Genomic DNA, 13,679 nt, shown 5'->3' with positions numbered 1-13,679 from the left:
AGGAAGTAAGAAGCTCTCCTCCTTCTGCTCCCATTTCCTCCTCTTGGCGCCAATTTGGCCCCTCCACACCCTCCACCGTCTTTAATCTGAACACAGCCTCTGCTTTCCTCCTCTGCTCTAAAATGCCAACATCTGGACTCTTGAGTGGTTTGTGAGATGGAGGATGTTTCTTTAATTCCCATTTGTTCATTCTGTACCACTGTTCTCTCTCTAACATTTTAAAATCTCTTCTTTGCGGTCTGTAATATTTCAATTTCTGGTGATGTTGATGTAGACAAAAACCATCTGACCAGAAGCTCTGATCCTCATTAAGAGATCCCCTGATATGTGTGGTATTTTGGATCCTCTGATGTGTGTCAGATTGCTGAGAAATACTTGGCAAGACACCAAAATTTTCTACTCCCAGTTTTTCTGAAGAAGCCTGAAATCTAGACTTTTTTAATGTAAAAATCTCCCAATTTTTAAAATGTTGACAACCATCTAAAAAAAATTGTTTAAAAACATAGTCTGGGCAAGCAAAATATCTGTAGTTTTGTTCTATAATGAAAAGACTGAGCTAAATGCATTCTAAGATGTCATCCAGCTTTAAAAACTCTGATAAGGACTGGGGTATTTTATGATTAATGGCTATTTTCACTTTAGGTGAAATAATAAAATAATAAAGTCAAATTTCTCCATGCAAAATTAGCCCTTGAAATGCAGCTTCCCTTGGCATACAGCCAGAAAGAGCAGCTGATGATAGTTTCCACTTACCTCTTTCTTTTTTCTCCCCCAAAGCATCATGTCTCATTGTTGTTTGCTGCCACTGAGCCAGTCCCTGACTCATGGCAACCCCGTGCACCAGGGAATGAGACACTGTTGGTCCGGTGTCATCCCCATGATCAATTCCAGATCAGACCATTATGACCTATGGGGTTTTCCTTTCACTGGCTGGTTTTCAGAAGTAGATCACCAGGCCTTTCTTCCTAGTCTGCCTTTAGTTAGAAAGCTCCATCGAAACATGTCAGCATCACAGTAACACACAAACCCCAACTGACAAATGGGTGGTGGCTGCCTGTGAAGTACTTTGGCTGGAAATTGAAACCCAGGTCTCCTGCATGGAAGATGAAAATTCTACTACTGAACCACTGCCACCTCATAGTCATCAAATACAAGTTCTACACATGTAAGTCATACACGACACCACATTTCCAATGTGATGTGCCTAGTACCTTACGGGAGCTTCTCAACAGCAAGGGGGACCTCGATTTCATTGTTACATCCCCAGTGCCTGACATGGGGCACTCACTGCACACAGTAAAGACTCAGTGATGTGTGTGGAAAGTTCAATTTCCCAGGAATATACTACTCTAAGTCCTATTTCAATATTAATAATTGTGAGGTACAAAATTCCATAGTAGATTTACATTAAATATTGGCTATCACAAAAATCCTTAGATCATTAGGTACAACGATCCAAGAAAAATATGTCAGATAAATATTATTTTTACATGTTGTGCATTTAAGACTTCTTCCCAGCAGCAGACTCACATTTTTGGAGAGCACTTGGCTATACTGTAACTCAAAACCTATATTTACCTCTTAGCAGATACATCCTAAAGGAAAAGCTGCAGATCCCTGAGCCTTAAAAAAGAGCTGACAGAGGGCTGAGAGCAAAAATAAAGATAAATTAAAAGCACTGCAATGTGGGAGCATACTGGACTGTCCAAATGCTCTTGTTTTCTTTGAGGATGTGAGACTCACACAAGATGACATACACCTGAGGTAACTATACGATCAACTTCTCCAGAACATTCCAACCATCAGCCCACCTCATGGTGGGACAAATAAAGAGGTGACTCAGAGGCATTCACTTGATTGCAAATGTCAAGTGGCTGCCATCTGCTGCAAGCAAACTGAAAAAGCTGACCTGGGAGAAATTAACCTTTGGGTTAGGAAAAATGATGGCTTCTTTGTACAAAGGCACAAAAGTCACACAGCAGGAAATCTGTCATCTACATCCCTCAGAATGTGCTTTCCTGGCCCAGGTTCTGCTCAGATACATCAAACGTGCTGACGTTTGCAGACAGTGCCCTGATTACTGAGTGCCTCCAGAGACTTGGCGGATGTGGGCCAGGCACGCCAGAGCACCTCCACTGCATGAAAAGCAGGGCATCTTGTGGTAAGCCAAACGGGAGTGAACAAGTGCCTGCTTGTCTTCCAGATAACGCACAGTGAGCTTTCTCGTCTCTAGTGAACAGGCACTATTTGAAAACCAAAATATGAAGGTGAGGCCCTTGTAGCGACAGTGGAAACACGGAGCCTCCCCACACATTTTGAGAAGAACCGTCAGCAGTGAGAGCCTGACCTGGGCGTGAACAGCCAAGAGCAGCAGGTAGTTGCAGGGCTCTCCCTGATCATACTTGGACACACTGTTTCTTAATCATTTGGCAATTGCAGATGAGAAGACTGTGAATGAATAGGCCACTGCTAACAAATGAACTCTGGTGGTGCAGCAGTTAAAGCATTCAGCTGCTAACCAAAAGGTTGGTGGTTTAATCCACCAGCTGCTCCACAGGAGAAAGATGAGGCAGTCTGCTTCCATAAAGATTTACAACCTTGGGGACCCAATGAGGCAGTTCTACTCTGTCCTATAGGGTTGTTATGAGTTGGAATCAACTAGATGGCACTGGATTTGTTTTTGCTTCAGCTAACTTAACAAAAAGCATTCACTAGAGAGGCTAGCTGAAGTATGCCAGCCCAACACCCTCTTTCATCAGCAAGAAGCATGACTGAAACAATGCACCATTTGGGACCTTGTGCAGTCATTGAGCTTAATCTACCCCCTGTACAGCAATTCTCTCAGGAGCATGCAGCCATTAGTGGTGAGGCACTTATTGTCCCCAAACAGGCCACCATACTGCTGCTAGAAAGGTCTTTCTTTTGCTGTACTGAAAGTTCTTTTTTTCCTAACTCTCTCTCTGTATCAACAACAACCTGCTGCCGTCAAGTCAATTCCAACTCATAGGGACCCTATAGGACTGCATAGAACTATACCATAGGGTTTCTTTATGGAAGCAGATTGTAACGATTTTCTCCCATGGAGTGGTTGAGGGGTTCGAACCATCACCGCTTTGGTTAGTAGTCAAGCACTTAACCACTGCACCACCAGGACTCCTCTCTCTGTGTAGCAGACACTGAAAAAGGTTAGAACCAAAGCCATGTCTTTCTCTCCTGCTGCCTCCCATGTCTAGGATGTCAAATACCTGTCCAACCTCTCTTGCAGCTACAAGTGGCCATGACCCAATGTGTGGTCTGCTGGGGGCTTCCAACAAAATTTTGTTCTTCTGATTAAAGGGAGCTGACCACACCTGGCCCAATCATCCCCCTCCCCAGTCCTGAATGTAGAATGAACCACTCTATAAAATGCATATATATGCTCTTAAGTAAGGGTCAGAAGAGTAAACAGGTAGACAGTTATAGTGATTTTAGTTTTATAGGGTGTATATGGGAGCTCTGGTAGCATAGTGGCTAAGACACTTGCCTGCTAACCAGACGGCTGGCGGTTCAAAGCCACCAGCCACTCCTCGGAAGGAAGGTTGGGCAATCCTACTTCCGTAGTGATACTGCCTCGGAAACCCAAGGAGGGGTCGCTATGAGTCGGGGCCGACTCGACGGCACATAACAACAACAACAACATGTGTGTGTTGGGAATGACTTTTTTTTTTTTTTTTGTAAACTTCAAAGGACATATACTTTTAAACATTAACCAAAGGAAAAAACCATATTGTCAGGTTGGATTCATTAGTCAGAATTAGGCAATTTAAGGTATTTTCCTTCCATGTGGTTCAACTTATGAATGTCCATGTTCTAAATGATCTGAAAAATAAACTAGAGGAAGCTGCCCTACCCTTATTTCTGTGCCTTCCACTACCACAGGTGATGGACCAGTGTAAATGAAAAAATGAACAAGAAAACATGTGGCTTCAGACACAGCAGACAGCCACAGGTGGATGCAACACAGCAGGAAAAATAGTTTATGGCTAATTTTCTACACATACCACAATAACAGTTCCCACATAAAATGCTTCAATAAAACATCTCTACTGACAGCTTCTAATTGAGTATCTACTACATGTCCAAAGAGCCTTAGTAGTACCACGGGTAAGTGCTTAGCTGCTAATTAAAAGGACAGCAGTTCAAACCCACCAGTTATTCCACGGGAGAAAAGACCTGGCAATTGCTCCTATAAAAAGTACAGCCTGTTGTTGTTGTTATTATGTGCCATCAAGTCGTCTCCAACTCATAAGAACCTTAGGTACAACAGTGCTGTGTCTGAAGCCACAAGTTTTCATCTCTGTTCGTCAGTGTTGCTATGAGTTGGAAATGACCCTACAGCACACAATAACAACAGGTTCACAGTAGAACCAAAAGGAACACACACTTCTGTCAAGGACCCCAGGCAGTAAGTTAAAGGAATTTCATTTTCCTCAAGAAATAAATGGATCTCTTTGGTTTTGGGTGGCTTTACTGCTGAACCAAGCAGGCACTGGTGGCGCAGTACTGGAATTCTCACCTTCTGTGCGGGAAATCTGCGTTCAATTCCTTACCAATGCACCTCACATGCAGCCACCATCTGTCAGTAGAGACTTGGGTGTTAAACAGGTTTAAACAGGTTTCAGCCATACTGCCAGACTAAGATGGATTAAAGGGAAAGGTATGGCAATCTACTTCTGAAAATCGGCCAATAAAAACCCCATGATCACAACAGTCTGATCCAGAACTGATCACAAGGGCCGCTCAGGAGTAGGCCAACTCAACGGCAGCTAGCAACAACTGCTAAAACACAAGCTCTACCCGTGCCCACTTAGTGTGTCCCTGTCCTCACCAAATAAGAAAGACTCTACAGAACCAATGTGGTAGGTTCATTTTTGTTAGTAACCCAGAGAAGATTCCAGGTGAAAGTCAATAAAATAAGCTCTGTCACTCCTTAATTACTGTTGTTGTTATGTGCCATCAAGTTGGACCTGAGTCATAGCGACCCCTCCTTGGGTTTCCGAGGTGGTATCGCTATAGAAATACACTGGCCAACCTTCCTTCCGAGGCGTGGCTGGTGGGTTTGAACCACAGGCTTCTGGTTAGCAGTCAAGTACCTTATGCACTACACTACCAGAGTTCCTCCTTAATTACTAGCAACTCTGAAAACCTAACGAAGATGTCTTTTGTTACAGGGTGTCATTACCACCTTACTCCTAAATCCAAATCTCTTAAAAAGCTCTCAGTATCCAGATCCCTGAAGTTGACTAAGGCCTCTCTTTCAGGATTTGGCGAAGCACACCCATGCAGTCATGACTTACCCCTTAAGATGTAATTCTGATAGTTCTGATCAGCCTCGGCTCCCACTTTGATCAAACAGGTCAGACCTTCAGCCATTACAAATTCATGCACCAAATCCTTGTCATCCTGGAAGGAAAGAGAAAAAGAAAACAGACTTCAAATACCGTCCCTGTCCCTCTCCGCCCAGGCTATTTAAGCTGTGTTCAATACAACCTTTGAAGCCAGAAGTATACCCCTAATGACTGTTCTGCTGTATTCAAATGAGGCATCCTATTGCCAGAGAAATCTTACAAGTCTTCACATTGTTGTTCACTAAAGACCAATGAATACCTTCTTGGTATAAAGACTGAATAAAGATCAGACAAATGAATCCCTTGAGGTCTGGAATATTTACTGTACTTCATTTTACTCTCTTTGGAAATTACTAGGCTCCCTACTCACAGGTCCCTAGGGACTGACCACATGAATCTTGCTGGTTTTTAACTACAGAAAATACTTTATGGCAAAATGAACCATCAAGTGAAGGATTTAAAGCCATTCATGTATCCTAAAAGATGTCCTTAAGGACTCTGGTTATGTTAATGCACTAAGCTGCTAACCCAAAGTCAGAGGTTCAAGTCCACCCAGAAATATCTCAGACCTACTGGTGATAATCTACTTCTAAAAAATTAGCCATTGAAAATCCTATGACCCACAGTCCTACTCTGACACCCATGGGCTCGCCATGAGTTGAGATGGACTCTACAGCAACTGGCAAGGACGCTGTTTATAAGAGTTGTACAAATATCTTTGAGACATAAGCAAGCAGTCTCTCCAACATTCCTCATGGTGCTGCTTTCAGAACAAATGAGGAGGCAGAGCAGAGGACCAGCCCTCCACCTGGGGCAGCCATACTGGCCATCAAGGAAAAGGACGGATTACCCAATAAACAAGCTAACCATGGTGAAATTCACATGAAAGTGTTCACTGTAGCTCAGTAAACATGCACAAGTAAGCTTGTTCTTACCTTGCTTAGTGGGTACTCCATCCCTGTCAGGGATTGTAAATTTGGAAAGAGGCTTTGATTCTGTGGGAAGGTGCTGTGAGGTTGGGAGAGAGACAGATGCCAGCCATAGCTAGAAGCAGAATCTTTGATGTGGTGAAAAAATGTGAAATTGTTCACTACAGATTGGTAAGTAAATACAAGGAAACCTGTGCTTACCTTGCTTATTGGGTAACCTGACACTGCTCAAAGAACTGCCTCTGTGGGGTGGCAGACTTGATCACAGAAGGCAGGACAGGGAAGAAACCCTAGTAGTCATCTAATCCAGGCATCTAATCCCCTCTAAGTAGGGCTCCAGACCAGCAGCATCAGCATCAACTGGGGACTTGTTAGAAATGCAAATTTTCCAGCCTTGCCCAAACCTACTGAATAGGAAACGCAAGAGTACAGGCCCAGGGAGGTCTGAGATCTGCATCTAACAAGCCCTCCCGATGATTCTGAGGTGCTCAGGGGGTTCTCACCCCTGCTGTCTTCACCCAAGAATCCCTCAAGGACCTTTTAAAGTAAGTAGGAAGTAGGGCCCTACCTACACTGATTTAATGAGAATGTCACAGGTTTGGCTACTATAATCCCAAGGGCAGCCAGTCTGAGAACCACTAATCTAATCCCACCTTCTCTTTACAGATAAAGATGCCAAGACTGAAGAAGAGAAAAAGATTTCGCCAAGATCACATAAGTATATGCGGCCAGCCCCCATGCTGGTTGACCCCAAGCCCAGTAATTTTTCTGTAGTTTCAAGTTCTGCGGTGTTCTGTGACCAGCAATGTCACCACTGTTTCAGGAGATTTCCTCAACTGGACAGAGCCCTTGTCTCAAACGCATCCAGAATAAGGCTGGAACATTCATTTTAAATTATAACAACAAAGCAAAAGTATGAACCCTCAATGATGTAAATGTTGTTGTTATTTGCTGTCGAGTTGGACCCAACTCATAGCGACCCCTCTTTGGGATTACGAGGCAGCATCACTACGGAAGTAGATTGCCCCATTTCCTTCCGAGGAGTGGCTGGTGGGTTTGAACTGCCAGCCTTCTGGTTAGCAGTCAAGTGCCTTAGGCACTACGCTACCAGAGCTCCTAGAATGCTTAATTGAATCATGGGAAGGTTATTATTATAGGAGTAGTCAGAAACCATGGTTTATCTCCAAAAGGGAGAAAATAATTTAGACAAATTGGCATCATCCTCCAGTCGCTATATGAAATCAGCCCCTTATTTTGACTGGATGGCATTTTCCAATTATATGGAAGGGGGACTTGGGCTAAATGTGGGCAGGCAGGGCACAGGCTCCCTCTGAACCAAAATAGCCTGTTAAATGTTCAGAAAGGGCACTGGGGTGGGGAGGGGGTAATGAAAAACAGCTGTGTGAGCTCAGACATTTAAGATAATCAGGGCTTTGGAAGAAAGAGAAAATGCGGACAATATCATGACTTTTTGGAAAATTATTTTACACTCCTATGTAAAAAAGAAATAAAAAATAATTCTCTCTCCATCCATATTCTGTTCCACCAGCATATGTGAAAAGCGAACATTTAGATGAGCTCATGTCTAGTCAGAAAGGTTTTCCAAGCATGTAACAAATGTTTATTACTTTAACTAAAGCTAGATTCACACATGACTTCATGGTGCAAAAGTGAGAACGAGCTCTTAAGAAACCACTCAGGCTAATCAGTAATATTAATATAGTAGAGAATTTACTATCTGGCGGGGCAATCGGCAGAAACATCAGACAGGCGAGACAGTGTTTATAAGAATAATTCAGAACCTTAACTAAAGATTATGCACATATTAGATAAGGCAGTTCAAATATATGAACTTATGAATAATGAATTGAGAAAATTTCCTAAACTGGCAATGTACTCAATTTGTAATACATATCCTAAAACTATAGCATTTTTGATGGATGATTTTTAAAACACGGATTTAAGACTGAAATAAAATCAAAATGTTAGCACTAGCTAATAAGTGATTATTGCTGCATTTTAGAATTTTCTACAATAGCCATGAGATCAATTTTAAAAAATGCCTCCTATTAGTCAAGGAATAGTCAACTCAAGCCAGACGAGCAACATCCCTGGTTTATAGGCCCTTACAGCCTGGTTTCAAAAAGAACCTTCATACGTAGAGAACACAAGAGGTGATGGAGATGCTGTCCCCCAGGCATGGGGAAGGTGGTTTCACCATCAGACGGCTTGCTGCCTGGGTAAGCCATTCAGTGTTGATGCACTGCTCTTCTGTGGTTTAGTGCTATTTCGTGCACACGTGTGTGGCCTTCCAAACAGATGATAAAGTTCTGACTATTAAGCACCTTCTTACATTTCTTTTCAGTTCCTCTCCTTCCCTACATAGTTCCAACAAAGGCTGCTCAAAAATATTTGCCAGATGAATAAGAATTAGAATTAACTGCCATGAGAATTCAGAGAAGAAACATCATGGAGTGAGCTTAGTGAGGGGATGTGTAACAAGAGTGTAATTTTGTTTTATTATTTTTAGCTTTTTATCAAGGAAAACTTTAAACATTTACAAAAGAAGATAGAATAGTGTACTCCACGTGCCAAGCAATTCAATCCAATCTTGTTTCAACTATAATCACACCCCCTCGGATATCAAGGTCAATTGGCCCCACAAAGACAATGTTCTACATCCTATTTTGGTGAGTAGCAACTAGAGTCTTAAAAGCTTGTGAGAAGCCATCTAAGATACAGCTATTAGTATCACCCCATACAGAGCAAATAAGAGTGAAGAAAATCAAAGACTAATTAGTCCAAAGGACTAATAGACCACATGAACCCCAACATCCACAACCCTGAGTCCAGAAAAAAAAATAGATGGTGCCTGGCTACTACTGCCTACTGCTCTGAAAGGAATTACAATAAGAGATCCTGAATAGAGGATAAAACCAAACCATACTCACTGCCATCAAGTCAATTCCGACTCACAGAGACCCCCTTTGGGTTTGCGAGGCAGTAAATCTTTAAGGAAGTAGATTGCCCAGTCTTCCTTCCGTGAGTGGCTGGTGGGTTTGAACCCCCAACCTTCTGGTTACCAGTCAAATGCCTTAGGCACTATGCCACCAGAGCTCCTTGAATAGAGGATAGTAGGAGAAAAATGTGAGAAAAACTCAAAATCATGAAAAATAAATACCAGGCTTATTTAAAATAAGTATCTGTCTGATACAGACTGGTGGAACTCCTGAGATATGGCTCTTAGATATCCTTCAAGCCTGGAACTGAACTCACCCCTGCGGCTCAACTTTCAGCCAGACAGACAGTCCTATAAGGTGAACCTATAAGGTATGCACTCCTTCAAACAATCAACCATACAAGATCAAAAGGGCAGCATCATTCCAGGGATAAAGATCAGACAGCAAGAAGGGACAGGCTAGAAGGACAAATGGAAACAGGAAACACAGGGAGGAAGTGGGAAGAGTGCTGTGACAGGGTGAGGATTGCATCAATACCACGATAAACAAAATCTGGATAGATCGCTGAATGGAAAACCAATATCCAACTTGCTCTGTAAACTTTTACCCAAACCACAATAAAAAATTTAAAAGGTGGTGATAATCCCAGGAGCTCTGGTGGCATAGTGCCAAAGGCATTTGACTGCTAACCAGAAGGCTGGCGGTTCAAACCCACCAGCCACTCCTCAGAAGGAATGTTGGGCAATCTACTTCTGTAGTGATGCCACCTCAGAAACCCAAGGAGGGGTTGCTATGAGTCGGATCCAACTCAATGGCAGTGAGTTTGGGTTTTAGTAATAATTCCACCCCTTGCCCACTATATTATTTTGAAGTAAATCCCAAACATTACATCACTTAATCCATAAATATTCCAATATATATCCACAAAATATAGAAACTCCTTTTTTAAAAAATATCTAAAATGCCTAAGGCATTTGCCTCTAACCAGAAGGTTGGTGGTTAAAAGCCACCAGCCACTCCTTGGAAGGAAGATTGGGCAATCTACTTCCGTAGCGATACTGCCTTGGAAATCCAAGGAAGCATTGCTTTGAGTCGAATCCAACTCCACAGCAATGAGTTTTGCTTTTTGTTTTTTAAATGTAAAATACTTTAACATTTTCTAATATCCAGTGATCAAATTTCCAACCATCTCATAAATGTCATACTGTATTTTACAGTTTGCATTGTTGTTGTTAGGTGCTGTCAAGTCAGTTTGAACTCACAGCAACCCTATGCACAACAGAACAAAATAATGCCCAATTCTGTGCCATCCTCACAATTGCTAAGCTCAAGCCCTTGTGGCACCCACTGTGTCTATCCATCTCATTGAGGGTCTTCCTCTTTTTTGCTGATCCTCTCTATTTTGTTCATCCTGTAACGATGGGCTCAGGTATAGCAGGGTCATGCGGGGCTGGCATAGGACTAGGCAGTCTTTTGTTCTGTTGTACATGGGGTCGCTATGAATCAGAGATGATTCAACAGCACCTAAGAACAACTACTACTACTACTACTACTTTACCAAACATGGTATCCTTCTCCAGGGACTGGTGCCTCCTGATAACATGACCAAAGTATGAGAGACAAAGTCTAGCCATTCTCACCTCAGAGGAGTATTCTGGCTACACTTCTTCCAAGACAAATTTGTTCATTCTTCTGGCAGTCCATGGTATATTCAATATTCCTTGTCAACATTATAATTCAAATGCATCTATTCTTCTTTGGTCTTCATTGGCCAGCTTTCACATACATATGAGATGACTGAAAATACCATGGCTTGGTTCAGGCACAACTTAGTCTTCAAAGTTTTATCTTTGCTCTTTAACACTTTAAAGAAGTCTTTTGCAGCAGATTTTCCCACTGCTATACATCGTTTGATTTCTTGACTGCTGCTTCTATGGTCATTGATTGTGGATCCAAGTAAAATTAAATCCTTGACAGCTTCAATCTTTTCTCCATTTATCATGATGTTGCTTATTGGTCCAGCTGTGAGGACTTTTGTTTTCTTTATATTGATGTGTAATCCATACTGAAGGCTGTATGTAGTCTTTGATCTTCATTAGTAAGTGCTTCAAGTCCTCTTCACTTTCAGCAGGCAAGGCTGTGTCAGCTTCACACCACAGGTTGTAAATGAATCTTCCTCCAATCCTGATGCTGTGTTCCTCTCCATATTGTCCAACCACTTGGATTGTTTGCTCAGCATACAGATTGATTAAGTATGGTGAAAGGATACAACCCTGATGCACATCCTTCCTGATTTTAGACCAGGCAGTGTCCCCTTGTTTTGTTTGACTGCCTCTTGGTCTATATATAAGTTTTGCAGGAGCACAACTAAGTGTTCTGGAATTCCATTCTTCCAAATGTTATCCATAATTTGTTAAGATCCACAGAGTCAAATGTCTTTGCACAGTTAAACCAAATTCACTGCCGCCGAGTCAAATCTGACTCATAGCGACCCCTCCTTGGGTTTCCAAGGCGTATCTCTACGGAAGTAGATTGCCCAGTCTTCCTTCCAAGGAGTGGCTGGTGGGTTTGAACCAAAAGTCTTCTGGTTAGTAGTCAAATGAGTAAACATCTTTCTAGGATTCTCTGCTTTCAGCCAAGATTCATCCGATATCAGCAATGATATTCATCATTCCACATCCCCTTCTGAATCTGGTTTGAATTTCTGGAAATTCACTGTCCAAGTACTGCTGTCGCCATTTTTTAATTATTTTCAGCAAAATTTTACTTGCATGTGATATTAATGATATTGTTTGATAATTTCCACATTCAGTTTGTATTAGGATTCAAGTAAGATCCAAACGTGGCAATAAGCTGACATGAGTCTTAAACTCTTTTAATCAATAAGTTCTCTTCAACTCTCTTTTTTTCCTCCTTGAAATTTATGTGGAGAAGAAACTAGGTCATTTTTCCTGTCGAGCAGACCACAGTCTGGATTACTTCCCTGTGGTGTAGTTTAATATGTGCCTCTCTCCTAGATAATTGATAAACAGGTCATTACATATAAAGGCATGATCAGATACAGGGTTAATGTTGGCTTGTCCTTGGCCAACATCAGTGGTGGCTTGTATTTCCTTCAGAAGGCATATAGTGTTGGTTGTATCTCATTTCTATTGTGTCAGAAGCTCTTGATGCCCAACACCTAGACCCATTCATTCATTCATTGAGTCAATTTCAACTCATAGTGACCGTAGAGGATAGACTAGAACTGCCTCATAGAGTTTCCAAGGTTGAAAATTTTTACAGAACCAGACTGCCACATCTTTCTCCCATGGAGAACTGGTGGGTTCAAACCACTGACCTTTGGGTTAGCAGCCGAGCACTTGTTCCTTCTTAATTATTTGCTAGAGTATTTATATTAGCCAAACTTCCCCTTCAACCACTGTTTGATTACTCTCAAGTTTACAGAAGAAAAGTAAGATAAAATGTGAGGTTCTTTTATTTACTATCTTTCAAAATTAGCTGCTTCACTAGTATCTTCCCACTGGTGACCAATCCATTATTATTTTTAGTATCATTGTGAGCTCATCAATTCAAACTTCTTTGATGTGTTTCAGCCTATTGCAATTAATATCCTTATTATGTACATTGTCCCATCTTAAACCAGTCGAAGGGAGTTTCTTCAACTCCCTCCTGAGTTCTACTGGTATTGACTTTGGTAATACTGATAGCTTCCTTGTTCTCTGTATGATAAGATGCTCCAAGTTTATTTTATGTATTTCTTACTCCAGACCTGGAATCAGCCATTTCTCCAGGGAGGCCTGGTTCCTTTCGATTACATTAAGACCACAATCTCAGTGCTCCTGGGTGTTTTGCGCTAATAGATTGATCATTATTTTAGTCCTTTTTTAGTAGACAGAGTTAGAAATACGTTTGTTTGCTTATTTTTTAAGATTAAATGCACCATAGTTTCATTCTGGTATTTCTCATTAAACTCAGAGATACAGAACTTATAACTTAACCTCTTCAATACACAATGAACCTTAATTCTTAAGAATCCTTGAAGAACCTCTCTCTCTCTTTCTCTCTCTCTCACTCACTCTCACACTAGTCTCAGAATAGCCACACAAACACTGTCACCACCAATACAATGACTGTATTATTTTATAAATAAGAATTAGCACAAAGTTGATTCCTGCTGTACCACTCTATATCATCTGGGACATTGACCACTCTCCCTCTACCCCTCCCAACCTTTTTTCCCTGTTGAGTTCAGTAATTTGCTGCAACATCTCACAGTACTCACAAAAGTGTACTTAAAGTTATATGGATTAGGAGGCGAGGCAAGATGGTGGACTAGGCAGAAGGATTGCACAGACCCTCTTCAACAAAGAAAAGGGAAACCAATAAATACAGACACAGAA

The 13,679-nt window shown here is 41.7% G+C and overlaps 1 protein-coding gene across 1 annotated transcript in view; it reads right to left on the bottom strand.

Moving 5' to 3' along the window:
• FHOD3 (formin homology 2 domain containing 3) overlaps positions 1-13,679 on the bottom strand; it is a gene marked incomplete at its 5' end in the record, with an annotated part of 759,322 nt that overhangs the window by 386,187 nt on the left and 359,456 nt on the right. Inside the window, one exon of the mRNA XM_007945666.2 lies at positions 5,337-5,442. Within this exon, the coding sequence (XP_007943857.2) occupies positions 5,337-5,442 (106 nt within the window). The remainder of the gene's footprint in view (positions 1-5,336; positions 5,443-13,679) is intronic.

This window comes from Orycteropus afer, unplaced genomic scaffold (assembly GCF_000298275.1).
Source record: "Orycteropus afer afer isolate SDZICR_OR568_19922 unplaced genomic scaffold, OryAfe1.0 scaffold00141, whole genome shotgun sequence".
Taxonomy (NCBI): domain Eukaryota; kingdom Metazoa; phylum Chordata; class Mammalia; order Tubulidentata; family Orycteropodidae; genus Orycteropus; species Orycteropus afer.
Note: the sequence above shows the minus strand (reverse complement) of the source record. Positions and strands in the feature narration are given on the sequence as shown.